This window comes from Phyllostomus discolor, chromosome 3 (assembly GCF_004126475.2).
Source record: "Phyllostomus discolor isolate MPI-MPIP mPhyDis1 chromosome 3, mPhyDis1.pri.v3, whole genome shotgun sequence".
Taxonomy (NCBI): domain Eukaryota; kingdom Metazoa; phylum Chordata; class Mammalia; order Chiroptera; family Phyllostomidae; genus Phyllostomus; species Phyllostomus discolor.
In genome coordinates, this window is record NC_040905.2 from 2679234 (window position 1) to 2702573 (window position 23340).

General features: G+C 53.4%; 1 protein-coding gene across 1 annotated transcript in view; it reads right to left on the reverse strand.

Annotated features, from left to right (window-relative positions):
- Positions 1-23340, reverse strand: part of ITGA1 (integrin subunit alpha 1) — a 144400-nt gene that overhangs the window by 19943 nt on the left and 101117 nt on the right. Inside the window, exons 12-20 of the mRNA XM_028526146.2 lie at positions 17455-17597; positions 16044-16187; positions 14642-14899; positions 12204-12334; positions 8827-8993; positions 7274-7410; positions 5431-5541; positions 4481-4693; positions 2458-2538 (exon numbers count right to left, since the gene is read on the reverse strand). Of these exons, the coding sequence (XP_028381947.1) occupies positions 2458-2538; positions 4481-4693; positions 5431-5541; positions 7274-7410; positions 8827-8993; positions 12204-12334; positions 14642-14899; positions 16044-16187; positions 17455-17597 (1385 nt within the window). The remainder of the gene's footprint in view (positions 1-2457; positions 2539-4480; positions 4694-5430; positions 5542-7273; positions 7411-8826; positions 8994-12203; positions 12335-14641; positions 14900-16043; positions 16188-17454; positions 17598-23340) is intronic.

The following is a 23340-nucleotide window of genomic DNA, read 5'->3' on the forward strand; positions in this document are numbered from 1 at the left end:
ATGCAAATATCTTGTTTATCATTAAGTGAGATCATCATTCTCTGCTTTCCACGGAAACAAATATTGTCTTTAACACTGAATGTACTTAGTATTTAATGAGATTTCTTACTTCACTTCTCTTCACTTACTGTGGGAGGTTCCATCCAGGGCAATTAGGTAAGAAAAAGAAATAAAAGGCGCTGGACTGGAAAGAATGCCTCTATTTGCAGATGACAAGACCGTGTATATGAACTATTTTGTGGAATCCTCTAAAAATCTATTAGAACTAATAAATAATTTCAACAAGGTGGCAGGGTAACTGATCAGTATTTCAAAATAAATCGCATTTCTATGTATTAGCAATAAAAAAACCCTGAAAATAAATTTAAGAAAGTAACTCCATTTAAAATAACATCAAAAAGAATAAAATGCTTAGGAATAAATTGAACTAAGTAAGGGCAAAAGGTGTATTCTGAAAACTACAAAACACTTTTGAAAGCAATAAAGAAAATCTAAATAAGTGGTAAAACATCTGATTGTTGTGGATAAGAAGACTTAATATTTTTAAGGGGGTAAGACTCTCTAAATTGATCTGCAGATTCAATGCAACCCCTACCGAACTTCAGAAAACAACAAGCTGCCCCTAAAGTACAAACGGAAATGAAAGGGACCGGAATAGCCAACGGCTTTGGAAAGGAAAAGAGTCGAAGACTGACCTTTCCTGATTCCAAGCTCACGACAAAGCTGCAACCATCACAGCAGCGTGGTCCTGACGTAGAGACGGACACACTGACTAACGGAAGACAATGAAGCGTCCAGAAACAAGCTCAGGTGTTTCAGTCAGCTGATGTGCGGCGAGAGCGCCAAGGTAACTCACGTCTTCAGACAAACGGTGTGCGACACCTGAAGTCCTCAGACAAAGACTGGAGTGGGACTCGTCCCTCGCACCAGACTCATGCGTTCGTGAAAACAGAGCACAGACGTTTGTAAACGTAAGAGCCAAAACCATACAACGCTTGGGAGAAAAAAGAGGAGTAGAGACCGTTGTGACCTTGATTTAGGCAGAGCCTTCCTGCATACACCACCCAGGACACGAGGGACAGCAGAACAAATGGGCAGGATGGACTTCGTCGAGGTCCAGACTTTTGTGCGCGCACGCACGACAGTGAGAGAGAGGAAAGACGGTGCACGGGACGGGGGACGGCGTGTGCACGTCCCGTATCTGAGGGGCAGCTCGGATGCAGTGTACACGGAGAGCCCTCACGGCTCACTGAAAAAACACGTCCCAGTGAAACAGCCGCCGGCGGACCCGAGCACACACTTCCGTGCAGGCACACGCGTGGCCGGCGAGCACGCGAGGAAGGCTCGGTGCCACGAGCCATCGGGAAGTGCAAATTAAAACCACAGGGAGACGCGAGTTCACACGCCCAGGGATCAGTAGCAAAAAGGCAGGGACGAGGGGAAGAAGCTGGAACCCTCAGGCACGGCGGGTCGGGATGTAAGCCGGTGTGGGGGCCACGTGGGAGCACAGTGTGGCAGTTCCCCAAAACGTTACACCTTGGTTCCATGTAACCCCAGACTCCCGTCCCTATGCTCCCGCCCCAGAGAGCTGAAAACAGGCGTCCGCACCGAAACCCATACACAACGCTTCACAGTAGCTTTATCCACTGTAGCCAAAAGGTGGAACCACCTCAACGCCAATCACTCGGTGCACCAATGAGCAAAAGGTGACACACGATGGAGTATTATTTGGAAATAAAAAGGAATAGACTACAGATATGTAACTCAGCCTTGAAAATGCCAGGCTCCATGGAAAGCCAATCACAAAAGGCCGCACACGCTGCGTGAGTTCGTGTATATAAAATGCCGGCGCAGGCAAACCCACGAGAAAGAGGGCAGATCGGCGGTTGTCTGGGGTCGGGGGACGGGGTGCTGGGGGGAAAAGAGCAGCAACTGGTCGCGTGGGTGGGGTTCCTTTCGGGGACGTGAAAGTGTTCTGACATGGATCACAGTGCACAATGCACTGTGCGGTGCACACACGGAAACCCTCCGAATTGTACACTTTAAACGAGGGGGTTGTATGGTATACGGACTATTGTATCGCCACGAGGCTTCTATGAGAGAGAGAGAGGAAAGTGACGGCCGAGGTTCTAGACAGAGTTCGAGCCCCGCCCGCCTGGAAGACTCCTTTCCCTGCAGGCCAGAAAGGTCTACCGCGCGGCGGCTTCGGTGTGAGGACTCTCGGCTCCACGCTATCTGATCTGTCATCTGGCGCCCACCCATCGTTTTGGCGCGGTGTCCGAGTTTGGCTCAGGCAGTAACCGCCTTTGGGTTCCAAGAGTTCCACGTGTCAACTCGACCTTCTTCGTCGACACCGCCCTGAGGCGCCAGGACCAGAAGGAGTTCTGTAACCGGCGCTGAGTGTGTTATTTTTCCATCCCCGACTGCCACAACTGCCATGCGGTGTGGCCTGCTCACCATTTCCCCTCTCCTCAGGAACGGGTATCCCACTTTGCACGTGACGTTGTGATTGGACTCGCAGCTGTCTTTCTGGATCGCCTAGAGGAAGGGAGACGGAATTAGAGAGCAGACACGCAGGTGGAATCCTTGACCTTGGGTTTCTAGAATTTCCCCAGTTGCGCCTGCACTCTGTCTCGCTAAGGTTTGCCTCTCAATGTCACTGGGGAAGCCATGGCACTCCGGGGTCACCCGTCCGACTGCCTGTGGACATCGGGAAACCTCACTTAGGGTTTGGGGTGGGGGCTGGAGGAAGCACGGAGCACATCACTCCGTTCCGCCTGGATCCTCCTTCCCGCGTGGAGCGGGAGGAGTCACAGCACACACCCCACAGGGCGCAGGTGGCTGGAGGGAAGAGCCACGCAGACCAGACTGGCATGAGGGGGCCCACCGTGAACGGCAGCTGGGGAGGGCAGCGTGGACCCTGCCTGGGGACCACGGGGGGGGGGGGGTTTGAACCCCGACTCCACCCCTCTCGGCTTCATCCCCCTCAAGAGTCCTGATCTTCTGTCGAGAGGGGTGAGTGACTCTCTGTCTCATTAAGTTTAACGCGCCATTGAACCGGACACATTGTTTCACGTGCCGACACAAAGAAAACAATGCTGCGGGACTCATACACACACCACCGGCTGCAGAATTCAGCTACGGAAACGTTAAAATGTGGAGGGAGTGGGGTGGCGATCTTGGGGTCCCTGCACTGCAGCGATGCCTGCTTACGGAAGAATCGATGAGAGCGAAACCAGGAGCCCGGCGCACGCCAAGACTCAAGGGAAGACAGCCGTTTGGGGGACCGTTGTCATGGGAACCCGGGGCTCCTGGGGCCGAGCTGCTGGTTTCAGGCATCACCTGGGTCTCTCCGCCCAGGCCGGGAATGCGCTGGGTGGCCACAGGCCATCATGACCCGGGCAGTGACATTTTCCCGTCATCACCCGGCACATTTGGGTTTGTAATTAACATTCCTCACTGAAAACCCGCGGTCGTAATACAGGACATTTTATTCATACCTTCGTCATGTTGCTAAGTGACCTCTTGGCAAATGGAAACAAAAATATCAGGAAAAATATAAAGTCACAGGAACGAAACAACAGAATTGAATACCACGTATAATACGTGTATTGGCTTTGAAGACGCATCATATTAAAAGCACGAACTCATTTATAATTAGTTTGTGCAAATACACACAGAGTTTAACTCAGGGCGGCTCATTCAGGGATCAGGATTAAAAGCAAAGTGGCTACTAACTCCTTCTGACACAGTGTCTTACGCAGCTTCATGCTGTTGCCAAAATAACCGGGAAGCTTCCGGCAGGGCAATGGGTCAGTCACCTCCCACACGGCCCCGTCCACGTGAGGACTTCGCACAGAAGTGGGAGTGTCTCGGCGTTTCTGCCTGTAAGTGTCTCCCGGTCAGCGCCTGCCTCTCTGTGCCCTCTCTGCACATACTTTGACTTTCATGGTGGTGTTTATTTTCTTTGACTCAGCCTCAGGTGCGGCGCGGTGAGGATCCTGTGACGCACACTTTCCATACACCACAGACCCTTTCCTCATCCTGAGACCCGAGAAGAGACAGACTGTCTCTAAAGAATCACATCAAGGCCCTGGCTGGCGTAGCTCAGTGGATTGAGCACGGGCTGCGAACCAAAGTGTCGCAGGTTCTATTCCCAGTCAGGGTACATGCCTGGGTTGCAGGCCATGACCCTCAGCAACCAGACATTGATGTTTCTCTCTCTCTCTCTTTCTCCCTCCCTTCCCTCTCTAAAAATAAATAAAAATAAAGTATTTTTTTAAAAAAGAATCACATCAAAACCAAAGCTCTCAAGACCATCGTGGCATTTGCATGCACCATTAGGTGGTACCGATTTTGTACCAAAGGCACGTTCTTCTATCCAGTCAATGCAATAAAATAGTCAGTGGAGCGGCGTGGAAAGCGGGCTCAGGAAGTCGCCATCCCGAACGCCCAGCCCGGGGCGGAGTGGCGAGGTTACCTCGATCCCGGAGAAAATGAGGTTGGAGGAGTAGTACGCCGTGGTCCTGGTGTTGTAGGCGCTGTCACCCTTGTTCCTGACCGTGAGGCTGACGTCGAGCTTGTCGCCGGGGGACCTGACGAGCAGCGCGCCGGGGGGGTCCGGGGTGGAGGCGCCCAGGGCGAGGTCCGACACGCACGTGTCCTTGTTCCCGCAGTCTTTGGCAAAGGGGATCTGGAACGGGCCCGGGAGCACCTTTCAGACTCTAGTTCAGTGTTAACCCGAGTAAGAGAGGTGGCCTGAGGCCAGGGGAGGGGAGCGACCCCTAAGGGGGATCGATCCCACTGCAGGAATCGCAGGACAGTCTGTTTGTCCCCACAGTGCGCAGGGGAACTGAGGGAGCTTCTACTTTGGGGTACAGACTCTCCCGGTCTTTAAAGGAGGCCCTCGGTTTCCACAGACGAGCCTCCGTGGCCTTGGCCCGTGAGAACTGGAGGGTTTCAGAGAGCCGAGGCGAGCACCATGAGCGGACACCTGAACCCTCACTCCGGGGACGGGAGGTTCACTCAGGAGAACCGGACACGGCTCAGGACCACGCCGGTCCGGTCAGCGGGTGGAAATCGGCCGGGCCACACAGCTGGGGGCTTTCCTCGCCTCCTCCTCTTCCTCACGCAGGGCTGCCCCACTTCATGCAGCTCGTCACCGAGCGCTGCCCTTTCCACCTCTCCCCAGATGTCTCCCCTTTCTGTTCCCCTTGCCTCCTCTGGTCCGGCCACCCTCCTTGCCAGACTCATTTAAAGGTGCACGTGCGTGTACCTGCTGGAATATGTCATACCTTGTCACGCACACATACATGTAACCCTAAATCAATGATACACATGCATGTGTATGTGTGTGTGTGCTCATGTATTTCAAGCTTTTCCCTAACATAGTCACACACAGGCCTTCCAGAGGGAAAAAGAGCGACTTACGTATTCGTGCACCGAACTGGGCAGCGAGTCGTCGAGGACGGGCCCGTGGTCTGCACTGACGAGACTGAAATCCAAGGTTACCCTTACGGAGTCCCGGAAGTCGTGCTTGTCCTGGAGGCCGAAACATACAGAGCGTCGTTGGGGCCCCTTTACTGGGCGTTCTGACCTTGACGGGGCTTCCGTCCCCCGTCGCTGGGGGTCAGCCCTACGCGGACATTTCTGGGCACCCGGTCCGACGTGTGACCCCCTCAGGCTCTGCTCTGCAGGGCACGGCCGGCCCTGGGCTGGGACACGGGCCACGGCTGGAGCACACAGGCTGCAGGTGGTGCCGACCCGCCGACCCGCCCGAGCTTCTCCGAGGGGCCGCTGCAGGGGGCGGGACGCGTCACACCTGGTCGGTCACTCACTGGGAGCCACCTGCACAGCAGTGTCATCTCCCTGGAGGCCTCGGGCTCACACCGCTGTGCAGCACTTCCGGGAGGCTCTCCCCACTCAGGAGAGCAAACTGCTTTCAAACTGAGTTGCATTTCACTGATACACGACATATCCTGAATCAGAGACTTGTATGAGGCGAGCGATACGTAAATAGTGCTAATACGGTCGATATTGGTTAGACCGTCAGCGGTAACAGCACCGTCTGTGGCCTGTTCAGAGCCACCAGCTTTGTACACGTCGCAGAGTGGCATCTCCACGGGCCTCCACGAGGAGTCTCTACCACGGGCATCGCTTCCCACACGAAAGCTGACCCTGGGACACACTGAGCAACCTCGCCAACACCACTGGGATACAGACTCCGCCCTGGCTGAGTCCGGGACAAGTGGTCGAGTACCGTGAAGGTCCAGACGACCTTGGGGCATCTGGCAACTCGTTCACCCCTTCTCAGACCCGCGCTTGACCCTATGTTTGCACAGGGGTGCCCTGCTGCGTTCTCCCCCGGCTGGAGGCAGCGCCCCCCCCAAGACCTCCCACCCCCCATCCCGTCACATCCCAGCCTCGGTCCCTCGACGCCGGCCCCAAGAACCCGCACAGGACGCACGACTCTGGGATTTGGTTTCTGACTGCAGATTGGCCCTGGCGTTGACAGAGTAAGTTTTATTGTGACACACGTCACAGGGAACGGTGACACGAAATCCCCGAGGAAAAGTCTCTGAGGTTCGAAACCTGTCTTTTCTCATCACACCCATTCAGCTGTTTTCTTCTTGCTTAAAGCAGCTATTTACGCAGCTCCTGCCCTTGGCAGGGAAGGCCCCCTACGTCCATGGCACTGAGAGTGGGCCCAGCCAGCTCCCCAGCCGCTTCCAGCGACTGATGACAATTTGCTTCCTCGGCTCCCCCGCCCACTCCAGCAGAAAGACGCTCAGGGAGCCCGAAGCCCGCGGAAGACGGGGAACACCAGGTGTCTCCCCTTGGGTTTCAGCACGAGGAATGAAGTGCGTGGATGAGCACCAGAGGAGACCACAGACAGCACATGGCCCTGTGGGCCCCCTCAGGGTGTGTAACCTTTTATTGCCCCCCCCCCCCCCCGGCCACCGAGGCCGCCGGAAGGGACGTGTTTCCACGCTGAAAAAGCACAGCAGCGAAGGGACCGGCCTCTCGCTGACGTCACCATGCCCCGAGCACCACTCTGGGAGACCACACAGGGGAGAGGAGAGGCGATAAAATGAACTTGGAAACGAGGACATCATACCTGGGGCTTCCTGACCACAGTGAACTGACAGAATTACAGTAAATCTCACGATGCACGCTTCGAAACCGAACAGAGAGAAGGGACAGACGTGAGACAAGACACCGGGGCGCCCGGCCGGCGTCGGGACAAGGCAGCCGAGGCACATGATTTACTTGCCAACATGTGGAAGAGATGCTTGGTGCACTTGGACCCGCGGACGGTGACGTTCCTCTGGACCTTCCTCTCCTGCGTCCCGGAGAAGAGGCTGCGTGCTATCTGCCTGAGCGAGTCCAGCGTGACGCGGTACTGCAGGTCTGGGGGATGGAAACAGGGCAGTGGGGAGGGGGGTTTCGGGGTGCTTTTCACACGGCCCAGCCTGTTCGGTCAGCGCGACGGAAAGGTCCCTCGGGCCGTCGGTCGGCACCGAGCTTCTGCCGTCCGGCTCACAGCAGTGCTGTGGGGTGAGGGCATCCACAGGCGGGGACATCAGCCTGGGGGGCGGGGGTACTCCACGGAACGGCTGGTGCAGGTGCTACACTCTCGATGTTCGGTTACACTTACTTTGTAATTTACATGTGCACACACACGCACACACACACACACACACGTGCCCCTTACATATCAGCCACTTTCCGGACCATGCCTGTGTCTACGGGATTTACTCACTTTGAATATTCATTTTGTTACATTTTAATAGAGACGTTAATGACATTTTTACCTCGTTTATAACAAGTGCCACTTTAGAGTATGGTCAAAGCCTAGAGTGCATTCGGCCTACTAAATAAGTTTAATAAACTAAGCACACCCTAAGCAGGAAAACAAGTTAAACCTCGTACGTCTAAGAAGGTGACAATGCTCCCCACGCGGTCACTTTGTTACTCACAAAAGTTGGGTGAGACTGAAATAATGCTACGTATGGAAATGTAAACCGCTCCTTCCCCTTCCTGCCCCCCTCTGTCTTCCCACCGGAGGACCACTGCGGAGCGCACACATGCACGGAGGGCACGCCAAGAGAAGCAGGTTTTAAAGATGAACGCTTCCCTCATTCCACTTACACTGGGTTTGCAAAGTAACTCACTCTCTGCAGCCAGTGGCCTTCACAGTTTCGGCTCCGGCATATTTTAATATCGTTTTTAAAGAAGGTTCAGCGAGTGTCACGTGTGGAAAGGGGGCCACACCTGGGCTGCTGTGATGTGCCTGAACGTCAGACTCAAAAATGAGGGTCGCCTGAGGGCAGCAAAGGGACCCCCGGGGAAGGTGGCTGGCACCATGCTCACACCCCCTGCAGTTCCCGGCCTGCCCAGGAGAGGGCAGCAGAGAGGGAGACGGCCTGCTCAGAGAAGTCGGGGCACCGGCTGGGCTGGGCTGGGGGGGCGGGGAGCCCAGCTCCTAAGCACCATCTGTGAACTCACTGTCTTTCTCTCTTTCTCTCTCCCCCTCTCTCTCTGTCTCTCCAGTTTATTTTCTAAGCGCTGACTGTTTACAGGAAGTGTGGCGCTCCGGGGGAATGCTGGGGTGTCGAGGCCGCCCCCTGAGCGCCCGCTCCGGATTCACCGGGCTCCGCCCCCACTCCTGCACGGCAGCTTTCACTGCAGGCTCCCCACGTTCGCAGGGGCAGACAGGCCGTGCAGACCCTGTTGCAGGGGGCACGGGGCACACCGCACCTTCCCGGCCCCGGCGACGGCACCGTCCTCCTGCCCCAAAGCACCTGCTGCGTGCGGCACGCTTACCGGCTTCGTAAACCGTGTCTTCCTTGGACTTCAGTTTCGCGTCGAAACACACGGTGGCGTTGATGCACACGGTCTCCTTTCCCTCCACGCGGCAGTTTTTCTTCTGGATGTTCACTTTGTTCGGTTCAAAGCTCATGGTCACTTTAATGACAGCCACGTCTCGGGACCTAGACACGCGTAAACGGGGGTGGTCACTCCCACATTTCTGCACCTGCGGGATGCCACCCTCGGGGGAGCCCAGAGGGAGTCATCGAAGCGGGTGGTTCCCTGTGGATGGGCTGGGCTGTCGGGATCCGCCCTGCCTGGTTTCAGAAGCTGTAACCGCCCCCCCCCCCCCCCAAGGCTGAGTGAGAGACCTTCGGACCATAAGCCACCAAGGAGACAAAGCTTATCTCCCTGGCAGGGGCGCTGCTTCTGCTCCTTTTACTTCACCCTGCCTGGGCCCCAGTGCTTGACCAGTTAGCCAATGACAGGGAAGATTCCTCAGGGGAGGGACGATCTAAGACAGGCATGATCATGGGGAACCCTCAGGGAAGGACTTGAGGGGCTATAGCAAAAGGGGGTGATGGACCCTCGCCCCTCGGCTTTGACATAGCCTGAGTCCTCATTCTGTCTGCAAGAAGCCTCCTAATCTCTTGGCTGCCTTACTTCCTCTGCCTGATCTAAGCCTGAAACAATGTCTTAAGCCTGAAACAATGCCGGTGGTGGGTGCCGCCCTGTGCTGGAAAGGGCGGGTTCCATAGGGGGATCAGGCCTAAGAAAGAATATGTAAAATCCTGTGAAACCTGCTTTGTTTAGAATGCTCTCAATTAAATGATAAGGGTCCAAGCAAGAAATGAGTTTGTTCCTCAAAGTTTTATGGCTCTTTAGCTATCTGACCCTGACTCGGAATAGGCCCTCAGAGTTCTTTGCATGTTTGATTTCTACTGCCTGATAATGATGAATGAGCTTTACCTGTATTCTTGTGCAAAACAAACCCAATAAAAGCCTGCCAAGGCCAGGGTCAGGCGCTCTCCCCTTGAGAGAGTGGCTAGGCCACTCTGAGGCTTTCCCTCCTCTTGAGAGAGAAGCCGCGCCATCCCTTTTCCTCCACGGGACTTGGTGGTCCATGTGAATCTGTCTCGTGTCTCATCCATAACGTCTCAGACACTGTGGGCCGGAGTCTGCGTCAGTGGGCCCTCCTGACTCCATTTCTCCGGGGAATTTATTACAGATGCGAATGTGTCTGACCTTCCAGGGATGCTCAGGTTGCTTTGGAACCACGTTAGGCTTTTGTTTATAAGGGAGAGCCGAATATGCCGCTCCTAAATACGACCTATTGAGTTCAGATCACGCTACCCCCACGCACAGCGCATTAATCTATGGGTTGTTTGGAGCTGCAGGACAGGCTTTTCCAGAACTCCCTCGCCTGCCCAGAGACAGACCCTCCAAAAGGAACACGGTTGTCCCAGATTCCTCTCCGGGAGTGCCGTCAGCCAGGGAGCACCCGCGCATCACAGGGGAAGGGACGGGGGGTGTGCACCATGCCCAGACCAGCGTCCTCACTAACCGTCACCCTCCATCTCGTCTCCTGGGGCGGGTTCATCCTTCCTAGGAAGCCTCTGCTGCCCCTTGGAGATCAACACTTGCCCTGTTACAAGGGTATTGAGTGTGGACCCTAAGCCGCCTCGGGAAGTTATGCGATTCCCCCAGGCGTCTCCTGCATATCCATGAGGTGTGAGTAATAATTTAGTTCAGGGCCAACAGTTCCAACAAAAACAAAAAGCACGTGCTCTTTGCTCCCAACACCGGTGACTTCTGGTTCCAGTGAGTCCTCCCCACGGTCACAGCCTCTTGCTGCCCAGCACTCTCCCTCCCCAGGCACGGCCTTTCAGGTTGCCTTTCCCTCCAGTTGTGTGTATCGCAAGGGTATGCATATGGTCTGCCCAGAAGGAGTGCAGCCATTGTTAACACGATGAGGACGGTTCGTGTGACATCGATGGAACCTGGCCGACAAGGACTGGGGTGTGCATGTGTGAACAATGATGACATCGCTGTACTAGTCAGTGGGAGTGGTAGATGTCATTGAGTGAGTGCGTGTGCTGTGTGGCTGTCACATTCAAATTGACGGAGTGAGTAGAGCAACAAGTCTGCCTCAGATTTTGTGTTCAGCTTGAACATCCTCCACAGAAACTATTCAGATGTTTCAGAAGGCGACAGCTATGGGCCATTGGTGACTGGCAGCTTCATCATGACAATGTGCCCACTCATGCATCACATCTCACGTGGGGCTTTCTGATGAGGCGTCAAATCACCCAGGTGACTCAGCCCCCCTACAGCCCTGATTTGGTGCCTGGAAACTTCTGGCTTTTCCCAAAACTAACATCACCTTTGAAAAGGAAGAGATTTCAGACAATCGATGAGATTCAGGAAAAGGCACCAGGGCAGCTGATGGGGACTGGGAGAACTGGGTGAGGTCCTGTGTGAGGTGCCCACTTTGAAGGGGACTGAGGCATCCTTGTCCTGTGTACCATGTTTCTCGTATCTTCTTCAGTAAATGTCCCTGTTTTTCATATTAAATGGCTGGATAAGTTCTGGGCAGTCCCCATAGTTATATGCATAACAAGTGCATATATAGTTATATGTATTAGCTAAAACATTTCAAACATTTGGTTGTTATCAGTGTATAATTTAGTATACAATTTTTACTTGACCGTTAGTTTTATCTTAGGTTACAACAGTTACCAATTTCCAGGTCTCTGTGTTCCCCTCAATCTTTCGCAATTTTCTTTACCACTCTTCTAGATAAAGTTTTGGGAAAATGACCGTTGAGATTTTCTATCTGAATTACATTCAGCCAAAGGTCAATTTGAGAGAATGAGCACGTGAGCTTTCTCCCCTGAGGCTGATATCATAAATCTAGTTTTCACTTATTACATCCTTCCTTTATATCCTTGATAAAATCTGTAACATTTAAAAAAAATTATCATACAAAATTCTCACTGTTATTCTTCATATATTTTTAACCACTTTTTTCAAATAGAACTTATTTCAAAGTTGTTTTTAACTAGCTAGAGGTAGAGTTATTCATACTGTTAACTAATAAGTTATTTTATTAATAAATAAAATGACATTAATATATGTATTTGACCCTTGACTAGGATTTCACAATTAACTGGAATTAATTTGGGGATGCAGGCATTTTAAAGGCTGCGCAAATTAAGGGTTGATTCCATTTGTTCCTTTAATATGGTTCATTGACTTCCCCAGCTTACCGAGCTGCGTGATTTCTGTCTGAATAACGGAGCATAAAAGGAAATCAGTTATTCCGTATGATAGAAAGCCCCCAGAAACGTGGGTGAACCACCGGACGCACTGGGTGTTATTAAAGTGCCTACCAGAAGAGGGCAGCACCGCCCAGGCCGCCGATGGTCACGTCCGTCAGCCCGTCCCCGTTCAGGTCCATTTCTCCGTGGATGGACTGGCCGAAGAATTTCAGCGTCTCGCCGTCCCCGCCGGATGGAATCCGCTGTGAACACCCGAGAGTTTCTATGTCAGGAGAGTGTCTTCCGGAACAGTTTTAAATGAACCCGAGGACTTGGGTTGGTTACCAAAAGATTAAAATGAAACAACTTTTGGAGAGCGGCCCAAGAGGGCCCTCCCCCCCCCAATCTGGAGACCAGAGAAATGACCCAGATGTCCCCAAAGGATGTTCTTCTCATCGTACAGACAAACCCCGCCAGGGTTCCTGACACCGGGGGGTGGGGGGGGGGGAGCCACACCCCGTCATCTCTCCTGCTCCTCCAGGAGAACACTGTCATTGGCGCTGCCGCCCAGCTCCCGGGCGCCCCCAGGACGCAGAGAACCCCAAAGGCGCCGGGACCCTGGCAAACACACCACGCCAGCCGGGCGCAGCGGGAAACGCCCCGGCCAGCCTGCGCGCTGACCTTGGCGCTGGCTGCCAGTCACGCTTCTCAACATGCTCTCAGCTTCTCTGTCTGCCAAAACCTGTCCCGGGCGTCCAGGGCGGCGCCACAGGCTCCCTCCATGCACAGGCATCCTCCGCCTTGGGAGCGTGCGGTGAGTTCGAGGCCGGGTTTGTGCGCATCCCCACGCGTGATGTTTGACCTCTGCACTCCTGACTGACCTTTGGTTCAAGCTGGTAGTATTTTCAGAGCCCCGTGGTGGGGAGACAGGACAGACGGACACTCCCTAAACTCGGGGCCTCCTCACCCTCCCATTTCCGCTCAGAAATCATGAATTAAGAGGCCAAATGAGCAAAGCAAGTGGGAACATTTTTCATGCTTAAATGTTGGTGACTCACTGGGAAGTATTTCCTTACTCCCCCCCCCCCCCCCCCCACACACACACAAACAACAAACAAGTCAGGAGACATCTGCATCCTTGGTTCTAGAAGAGTCCATCCAGTGTGATTCTGGGTCACCCCCACCCCACAGGCACAGGCAGCACCTCTGGTTGCCATGGAAACGAGGGAGTGTATCTCTGGGAAAACGTTCTGCCAATAATTAAAGAAGCTCAACTCAAATACTCCTTGTTGTTGTTGTTTAAATCTGTGTGTTGATGTAGCACCATTTTACAAAATGCATTGCTCGTGACAACTCCACTCCATGTATTAATAATTCGAAACCCTTACCGCGTGACTGCCAAGGCCGCCCCATGCGACGTGCAGGGGGGATGAGGAAGGGTGCGCTGGTGGAGCTCAGGGAGGAAGCGCGGCCTGCAGAGCCTGGCTCCCCCAGGCCCCGGGACTCCAGGGAAGCACATAACAGGGCGCTCCTTAACAGAAACACGCCACTCACTAAACGCAGAGCGGGGCTGGCTTGTTGCTGGGACGGGCCCTTTATGCTGTTCTTTCGCTACTAACGTCATCGTGACTCCGTGACCGTCTGCACGGCTTGTCCACACGTGAGCGAGACTGGCGAGTTCCGTGGGCTACAGCACCACGGGGAACGACCGAATGCCAGAGGAAACGATTAACGTTCTGACTTTCTCTTCCTGGCACAGAAACTAGAAACTAGTAGATCCCATCCTGTTTCGGAGCGCTGGCCCGTGACTCACTGTGGTTACTTAAAGACAATTCCACAGTTTTCATGGTGCATTGAACGCTCCCGTGAGTCTGTGTTTTTCTCGTACAGGGAAGCGTTACATTCGTGGCTCAGAGCCACTAACGAAGAGGGAGATTAAAGCAGGAACCACGGAAATCCCCCACGGGCGAAGTCAGATGTGCTTTTCCCAGAGGGACTGCTGGTGAGAAAATGATAAACTTTTGGAAACCCAAATCCGTTTGCTGGAAATACACCAGTCTAATCCCTAAATATAAAGGCAATGAAGTTTCACTATTGATACTGATACTGAACTGATGCTGAACACAGATGCTGAACATGAAGCCAGTAACCTAATCTCCCTTACTGGCCGAATCCTATGACGACTGTTCTCCGGTTCAGAAAGCGTCCCCTCTGCTTTGGATGGGGCGCACTGCAGGCGTCAGACGGCAGTGTGCAAAAGTGCTCTTCCGTCTTGTGCGTTTTTGTTTGCTTTTTACCATGTCAAAAGACCAGATTAAGGATACTTGGCACATAAAAGAAAAAAAAAAACTAGATAAAAAGATGAAATACAAAGTAATTCTTCTCTCAAGAGGGAAGAGAAGGAGAAACCTAGCTTCCCGCTGGAGTCAGAAGACAGACCCGCGAGCGCCCAGGAGGCGGGCCCAGGGGCCTGGGGAGGACCACCCCCGCTCGGCCCCCCATCGGCACCCCCTGGGGCGGGTCGGCGGCGGTCCAGGCCCGCACCTGCGCAGGCGGGGCCTCAGCCTCACCTGCACGTGCGGCCTCCGCAGCGTCCGGCCGCTGCCGTGGTAGATGTACACCGCGCCTGCGTGGTCGCCCTCCAGCGGCGCGCCGATCACCACGTCGTTCAGCCCGTCCAGGTTGAGGTCGTTCACGGCGGCGATCGCCGTCCCGAAGCGGGCCCCGCACGGCTCGTGCTTGTTCTTCCTGGTGCACGAGTTGTGCTTCACGGCCGCACAGCAGGTCTGCTTCACGGGCTCCAGGCTCATCTGGTACTCAAACCTCGTCTGGCGGGGACACAGGCGGGACGCTCAGGGACCGCGCCGGGACCGCGGCAGCGCGGGGGTGTCCGTGCGCCCTCGGGCGGCGCTGGGAAACCCGTTTGTGCATCAAGGGCCCCGTTTGTAGCATTTGCGCAACACCGGGTGGGGGCAGCGGAGGGGGATGTTCGAGAACAGAGTGTAGCAGACGTGCAGGAAAGAAGACAGATGGAGGATTTCAGTGGATTCTCTTTGTAACGCAATTGAGTGAGTGTGCAGCTCACCGCATCTGCTTAAAGCAAAAGAACTGAATTTTGAAATCCTCAATTCACGTCACTATCCTTAGTGCAATGCTGTGCTTCTTTGGAAAGTCTTGGGTGGACATGGGAGGGAGGTGGGGAGGGATAGGTGGGTGGGCTGGAATGGGAGTAAAGGGCAGAAAACTGTACTTGGACAATGATTAAAATTAAAAAAAAAAGTAAAGAAAAAAAGAAAAGTCCCCACCTGTTCAAAAGCCGACTTTTCCCAAACCTCTCTCGAGTGAGAAAAGCCGAAAGCTCTGGAAAGGCCAGAAAGTAGGAGCAACCGTGGGCAGGGACACACTTTCCCGCGAGAAGGGGAGAAAGAGTACAGGGCACAGAAAAGTCCATGGGACCCTCCACAAACAAACAAACAAACAGACAAACAAAAACACCTCTTCCAATGCAGAAATGGAGAATGATTTCCCCTAACAAAGAATGTCTGAAGTCAGGGGAGGAAACGGAATCTCGCTCCAGGCCTGTGAAGTGTCCAAGACCTCGGTGGTTTGCTGAAACTGTCCGCTGTCGGTGCCTTACACTTCCCTGCCACGCCCCCCCCCCCCAAGCCTGCCCCCGCCCCCAGCCCCCCTGGCCTGAGCGGTCGCTGCCGCGCTCCGGGCCGGAGCTCCAGAATGGCCGCCCGTGACTTGACTTCGCAGCTCAGGGAGATGCACGGTGGTCTTCATCCTGCACGCTCGGTTTAAAGGAACAGTTCCCACTCTCGAAGCAGAAAACGTCCACTGGCTCGAGTTACTGTGTTAGAACTCCCGAAATCTCCTTTGCTTCTTTTCCCAAAGTGAGTGAAACGTTAGAGACTACGTTCTCGGTCTGAAATTCAAAGAAGGGAGGGGACTCCCCGGCGGGCCCCTTACCTGGTCCACAGAGTACACGTACACCTTCCCCTGCTCCTCCTTCTCCGCGCCCATGAACGTGGGCGCGCCGACCAGCAGGATGTCGGTGTTGGAGTCTCTGTCCACGTCCACCGTGGTCAGGACGCTGCCGAAGTAGGAGCCGATCTGGGACACAAACACACCCGTGCGGCCCCGTGGGCCTCAGAGGTTCTCGAGGGAGCGGAGACCCTGCGCCGCCTTCCCCTGCACCGGCCCAGGCGAGCCTGGGGGAGGCTCAGGTGGCAGAGCACACGAGCCACAGAGACGGCTGCCACCTGGAGCTCTTTGCTGGCTCTCGCGTGAGGGTGGTGGCGCGTGCGGCCCCTCCCGGGGGAGGGGCAGCTGCTAGAGACTCCACAGCGTGAGAGAAATGATTCCCTTTGGAATCATCCACCCACCGCCCTAACACACACTTTATTTCCACAAATCAGAAAAGACCGGTAACACTGCAGTGATTTTTTTTAAAGGAAATGAAATGAGATAAGCCAGAGAAGGCGTTTGGAAGCACTTTGGTGCATGTTTAAACGCAGCGGTGTGAGCACCAGCACACGTCACGGGGGGGGGGGGGGGTGATGGGTACCGGGACCCTGGGGCGGCACGTCTCACCCGGGAGTGGACACCGTCTGGTGAGAAGCTCCCGAGTTCACACGCTACAAACGATTTCCAGTGACCTCCAGGAGAGAAGGCTCACCCCCCGGCCTGTCCTTGACCGCCTCACACCATCCGGGCCCACGTTCTTCCTAACTGGCTTTCTCACCGCTCTTCCTTCCTATTCCCCTTCTGGCTTTCCTTCTAGACAACCTGGGTTTCGTCTCCCATTAAGACCTTCTGCACCAACCTGAGCTGAAAGCCATCTTTCCGCCTTCTGAGCGTACAGTGGGAGTCACGGCCAACCTCACTTCCTGAGGTTTGCGCTCTCTCTCTCTCTCTTTTTAATATTTATCCATGTGGTTTTTAAAAAGATTTTATTTATTTATTTTTAGAGAGGGAAGGGAGGGAGAAAGAGAGCGAGAGAAACATCAATGTGTGGTTGCTGGGGGCCGTGGCCTGTGGCCTGCAACCCAGGCATGTGCCCTGACTGGGAATCGAACCTGCGATGCTTTGGTTCGCCGCCCGCACTCAATCCACTGAGCTATGCCAGTCGGGGTGCTCTCTCTTTTCTTGTACTCGGGTTTGTACCCCGGTATCTGCGTCTGTTCTCTCTACGTCTCCGCCCCACCCCCATCCAACCAAAGTCGTCCTGCGGCCGAAGACCCAGGCACCTGACCCCGGGCCGTTCTCAGCTGAGGTGGATGGGGGTTACGGGTTTTCTCTCCGGTTAGGGAACAGGCACTTGAGTTCAATGTACACGGAGGAAGAACGGATTAACTCACACAATAACGGCCCAGCTTACCTGCTCTCCGTGGAGCGTCTGGAGAATCTGGATGTCCTCGCCGTCCATGCGGTAGATGACCACCTGGCCCGTGTGGTTGTACCGGGGCTGGCCCGCGATGTACAGCACGTCTCCGGGGACGGTGGCGGAGGTGACCGTGTACCCTGCCACAGGAGAGGTGCCAGGTGTGCGCACGCCCCTTCCCGTCCGCACCCACTAAAGCAAGGCCCGCGTCAGATGGCCTGGGGAATCACCTCTGTGTTTTTACACGGGCTTCCTTATTTTCGAAAAACAAACGTCTGTATTTTAAACGCAGATAAGTTTGTTTTTGGTAGAAGCTTTGAATGTGCTCTCTGATTAGCTACCACAAGTGTTTTGTCCTAAAAAGGTATTTTTCCCCCAACCTCAGTTTTCCTTTATTTAAAGGCACACAGAATACATCAAAGAGGACGGGAAAAGAAAATAAACTCACTAAAGGATTCTGGCAATTGCAATTTACCACTTCGTCATAAATCAGTCCTATCTCATCTGAACACGTGTGTCTCCATGCTACAGAAATTAATAATGTTATATAGTTGGCATCATAGCAAATGGAAGACTTCCCTGTGCTGTGGCCCAGGTTTTAAATGATAATTTTAAATGCCTGAAGTGATCTCTCTGAGTAAAAGCATAAAGGCTTGCATTTACACTACAGGATTATTCCCTGATGGAATGGTAAAATTTAGGCGTTTTTAACTTTTTGGTATTATACTTAAGCCTTGGAAAGACAACTTTCAATATTTAACTTTTTTCTTTCTTTTGTATTTTTTTTTTGGTGGTAAATTTTAACAGCTAGCTTACCAGATCAAAATATTCATGGTTCTTTGGCAAATTGTTTCCGAAACATTTGTACTAATTCCACGAACAACTACTAACAGAGAGAAGAGTTTTCTTCAAACTCTTCCAAACACGATGTATCCTTACTAGTGTCTATTTGTGGATATTCTAAAGTATGCTAAACATAATCTAATAGAAGGAACTTGCTGTGGTTTTAATCTGCATTTGTTGGATTAAAAGGGAGGACGGCCCGGGCCGGGCAGCTCAGCTGGGTGGAGTGCTGTCCCGGTTCGCCAAGGTTGCGGGTTCGATGTCGGGCCACACGCAGGGGTCGGCCAGTGAAGGCATCAGTCGGTGCAACAGCAAATAGAGGTTTCTCTCCCTCTCTCCCTCTTAAAAATCAACACATTAACCGCTTGAACAGCTTTTCATGTTTCATCACTCCTCCTTTGAATTGGGCTTTCACGCCCTTTAGAAGTTTAAATTGAATCTTTAAAACAAACTATGATTAATTTCCGAGTGAAGAATTCGACGTGCTCTTTGTGTCTCTAGCGAACAGAGCTAATCAACCAACAAAAAGGATGGCCGCCAGGTGTCAGCTGTACAGAGGAAGATGAGCTCTAATCACGGGGCGGAGAGCAGGCTGTTTCTGAAAACGTCCCAGAATCGCATTTCTATTTTTTAAAAGATTTATTTATTTATTTATTTTAGAGAGGGAAGGGAGGGAGAGAGAGAGAGAGAAACATCAATGTCCGGTTGCTGGGGGTCATGGCCTGCAACCCAGGCATGTGCCCTGACTGGGAATCGAACCTGCGATGCTTTGGTTCACAGTCCAAGCTCAATCCACTGAGCTACGCCAGCCAGGGCCGAATAGTATTTCTCACTGAGAAAAAGATTATGTTGGTAATTTGCCTACCAAGTATCTCACCGTAAGGTAACAGTTCCACTCTCTTCCAGGATTTTGATAAAGAAACGGGTTTTTGTACCAACGTGTGCCTTATGCTCACAAGTGCCTCAGAAACACAACTCCTCGGGCCTGTTTTCCTCATGAATATTTTTCTCACGTTATTTCTCCATCCTCCTTTGAGAGTCTAAAACTTCTTACACATAATAGACTATTCTTCAAACTGTAATGTGCCCTATTTTCACGTCACTAACTAGAATATTGCTTGAAAATAACACTGTAGGGTCCTGTCTACACACGAATAAAACGGAGAGGAAGAAGGAGGGAACCCCGCTGGCATGCACGGAGCTGCTCTGCGGAGAAAGAGCAGAGCGGAAGCCAGGTGAGTGGGTGTGGGTTAGGGTTAGGGTTGGGGTTAGGGTTAGGGTTGAGGGGTTAGGGCTAGGGTTAGGGTTAGAGTTAGGGTTAGGGCTAGGGTGAGGGTTAGGGTTGGGGTTGAGGGGTTAGGGTTAGAGTTAGGGTTAGGGGTTAGGGTTGAGGACTTAAGGTTAGGGTTAGGGTTGAAGGGTTAGGGTTAGGGTTGAGGGTTAGGGTTGAGGGGTTAGGGTTAGGGTTAGGACACCCTGCCCTCCCTTTTTAAAATTTTCAGAATGAGAAATGCAAACCAGTAAAAAAGAACGTTTAAAAGTAAGGGGAGAACTATGCGGAAAGAACTTGGGGCTGTGTGCGGCGCGTTCAGGGCGCTGACAGATGGTTGGCACTCGGTAAGGAGGGCCGCTTACTAGCCGGGACCTTCGTGGGGACCTTCGCGGGGGCAGTCCCTGGTGGTCAGGGCAGTCCCTGGTGGTCAGGGGGTTACTGGCTGCAGCTGGGCCATCGCGTGACAACGCGGAGGGCCAGGGCAGGGCCGGTGTAGTGAAAGGGAGGTAATTATAACACGCTCACGACTGCTCTGGGAGAAAGGGAAGCACAGAACGGGAAGGACCGCGGATGCAGAGTGGGGCCCCGCCCACCGCCCTAATCCAATCCCGGGGAGGCGGGCTGGGACCCGGGGCGCAGCGCGGACGGGTGGGGTCCGGCTGGCGCCCCGTTTGCCTCCCATCCCCCCGTCTCCCTGACTCTCGTGCCTCCCATGATGAGGGATCAGCGCACTGGTGGGGGAGGAGGCCGGGAACAGGCTCCGGCCTGATGCTCCCCATCACAACCCCTCCCTGAGTGCATATGGGGACGAGGGAGTTAGTCCCTGGGTCACCGCAAGCTGGGCCCTGGCCGTGCCCTGAGCGACCGTCAACAGCTCCCGCTCCGCTACTTTCTGAGGTTGGTGGGGAGGGACGGGTTAGCGGAACATTGGCTTCTTGCCTCCCACGTCATCTCTTCCACAGCCCGACGGCTTGCAGCCCCATAGATCCCAGCTGTAAGATCAGACTCTTCTCCATTTGTCACCCACTCCAGGAAACACCTTCACAGCCTCGTTTCACATGTAGAATGATATTTTGGAGGAAAAAAAAAAGCTACTTTTCTCCCCTGCCCTCCTTCCTGGGCGCTTTTCTGTTTTGAAGGAAATCTTACATGGATGCGCATTCAACTGCATCTTGGCGACATGTTTTGGACGCTAACCTGTGACCAAGTTAACGAAACCATTTTCTGAAACAGAAAAAAACCTCACGTGAGCACGGGGTGGACCACACACTCTCAAACGCTCTGTGTGAGCAGAAAGGAATCGTATTATCAAGACGCTCTGGTCAGGAATGCAGCTTCTCTTAGTTTTTCCTTGCTGGCTGAGGTGTCTTCAGGTTGTGAATTCTCCAAGTCTGCTTTATGCCGCCATTCACCCCAGCTTTTCAAGAATAATAGACTGAGGATTCTTTAAGAATAGTCGTTTTTGAAGAACCCAGTCACATAACGACAGCACAGAATACCGTAAACACTGTAGTGTTATCATGAAAGTGGGTGTCCTTCCCGTGTGACGATGCCACACACACCCGGGTGGACTCCTTTGAGGTCTGGGCGTTTGCACACACCCCTCACTGACTCGTCGTGGTGTGGAGTCAGCTACTGTTCGTATTACGGGTCATACACAGGCATTGGTTTTCCGTTGCTGTGGTGACAAATGACCTCAGACTGGGTGGCCGAGCATCTCTCAGATTTGTCATCTCATGAAGTGAAAAGTCTGCCTGAGCCGACACCGCGGTTTGGGTGGGGGGAACGCATTTCTTTGCTCTCCTGGCTCCTGGGGACCACCAGGTGGTCTGTTGATCTCAGATCCAACAACGACATCGCTGTCTCCGGCCGTTTCCCTCGTCCGGGCTCCCTGCGGGCATGCCCCAAAGAGAGTCTCTGAGAGGAAGAGCCGTGGGACTGGCCTGCACCTGGCCAGGTAACCCAGGGCAAGGTCTTTGACTCAAAGTCCTTAATTTAATCACATCTGCAACATCCCTTTTGCCATAGAAGGCCTGGGTCCGGGGATTAGGACATGGACCTTGGGGGGTCGTCAGTCTGCCGACCACAATACTCGCAAGAGGGGTGTTTATTATGCAACATCCCATGATAGTAAAACAATAGACAACACCTAGTGAGTGTTCGGGATCTGTCAGGTATGCAAGTAACCAACTTATAGGTATCGATTAATGCTCCTAACAATCCAAAGTACATATACGTACCTATAACTATTGTACATATACAGTAGTTATTTCCATGTTAGAAATCAGCAAACTGAAGTTTTGAGGAATAAAGTGATTTTCCTAAATTCTCAGCCAGGGGCAGAGTCGGAAAGCAACCCCGAGTCCCTGTGACCTCAGAGCGTCTCCGACTGCCCCCCAGGGCCCTCGTCCCTGCTGGTCCTCACTGTCACAGGAGCAGCGGCTTCATAACCTCCACTGTCATGGGCACGTGCCATCCTGTCGGGTGGATTCACCGTTCACTGAACTGGTCCCGCATTTCCTGACACTGAGGACCCACGATTTCCCCGTCACCATAAACACCGATTCAAGGAAGACCATGGCTCCCCGGCTGTTCTTAAACAACCGGATGTTTTCACAGGTGAGAGCCTCAGAAGGAAAGCTCCGGTCGATGTGGCGCGAACACGGTTACGGCTCTGCGGCACACTGCCCGGCGGCCTTCCTGAAGGGTTACGCTAATTCCTGTGCCGGCCTTCCACGTGGGGACGGATGTCCCGCGGTTCTTCCCGCTAGGCCAGGAAGGACCTCAGGTTTACCTGGTCCTAGATGGCAAGGAATCTCCCATAAAAGAGCCCCGTGGGATCTGAGAACACGAGGGACCCCCAGAAGCCGTCCGTCTGGTCTCGGCTCCTGCTGACCGTCGGGTGTTCCGCGACGCGGTGCATGTCACACCAGCGCTGACTGTGTGGTTCGCTGCCTGGCACCGCTCACCCCAAAACGTAGCTTCTTCAGCGAAGGGACAGATGCGCCTTAGTTAGCTGCTTGTCCTCTCTCCTGACTGCAGGCACTTGTAATTTTTGGTGGCTCTGATCAGCCCAGGACCAGGCATTCTGCAGGGTGACGTGAACACGGGAATAAGAACCGAGAGCCCGGCGCGCTGGCCTCAGGTTGCCACGGGGCGTTGCAACACCGTCTCCCTGTTCTTCAGTCTCTTACTCTGGAAGATCACGGGTTTACCGTGTGCCCTTTCAGACCTCCTTGAACACTGAAACTCCGTATGAATCGGAAGCCCAGCTGCCCCGTGTCACGCCGCAGTCCTCCCCTTCGTTCAATGACACGCTGGTGTGCACTTTGTTTTCTAATAACCATTTTCCTCGAGTTTTGGGGGAGAGGGACGGGTAGAAGGCGTTTGTTTCCAGATCTGTGGCCTTTAGATAATCTCCCAAAGACGTAGTTTGGCATTTTCCTTTGTAGCACGTGATGCTTAGAACAACGCATGGGTACGGGAGCTGCTCCCCGACCAGGCCAGGGGCTGACGGGGCTTGAATGAGAAACAGACTAGGCCTTCACGAACGCATTTCAGTATGTCTTAGGGGGTTGAGCACTCACAGTAGAGCTGCTGCTTACCATTCTGTGTTTTTCTTTATCCAAAAACCCTCAGGATTCTATTCTTTTTAACTTTTCTTGCCTTTATGGCTTTAATGTGTGCCTTTGAATGAGGAGATGCATGAACCCACCAGTAAAATACCCGTTACCCTCCTTCTGAGATGGGAAGAAACTCGGAGAAAG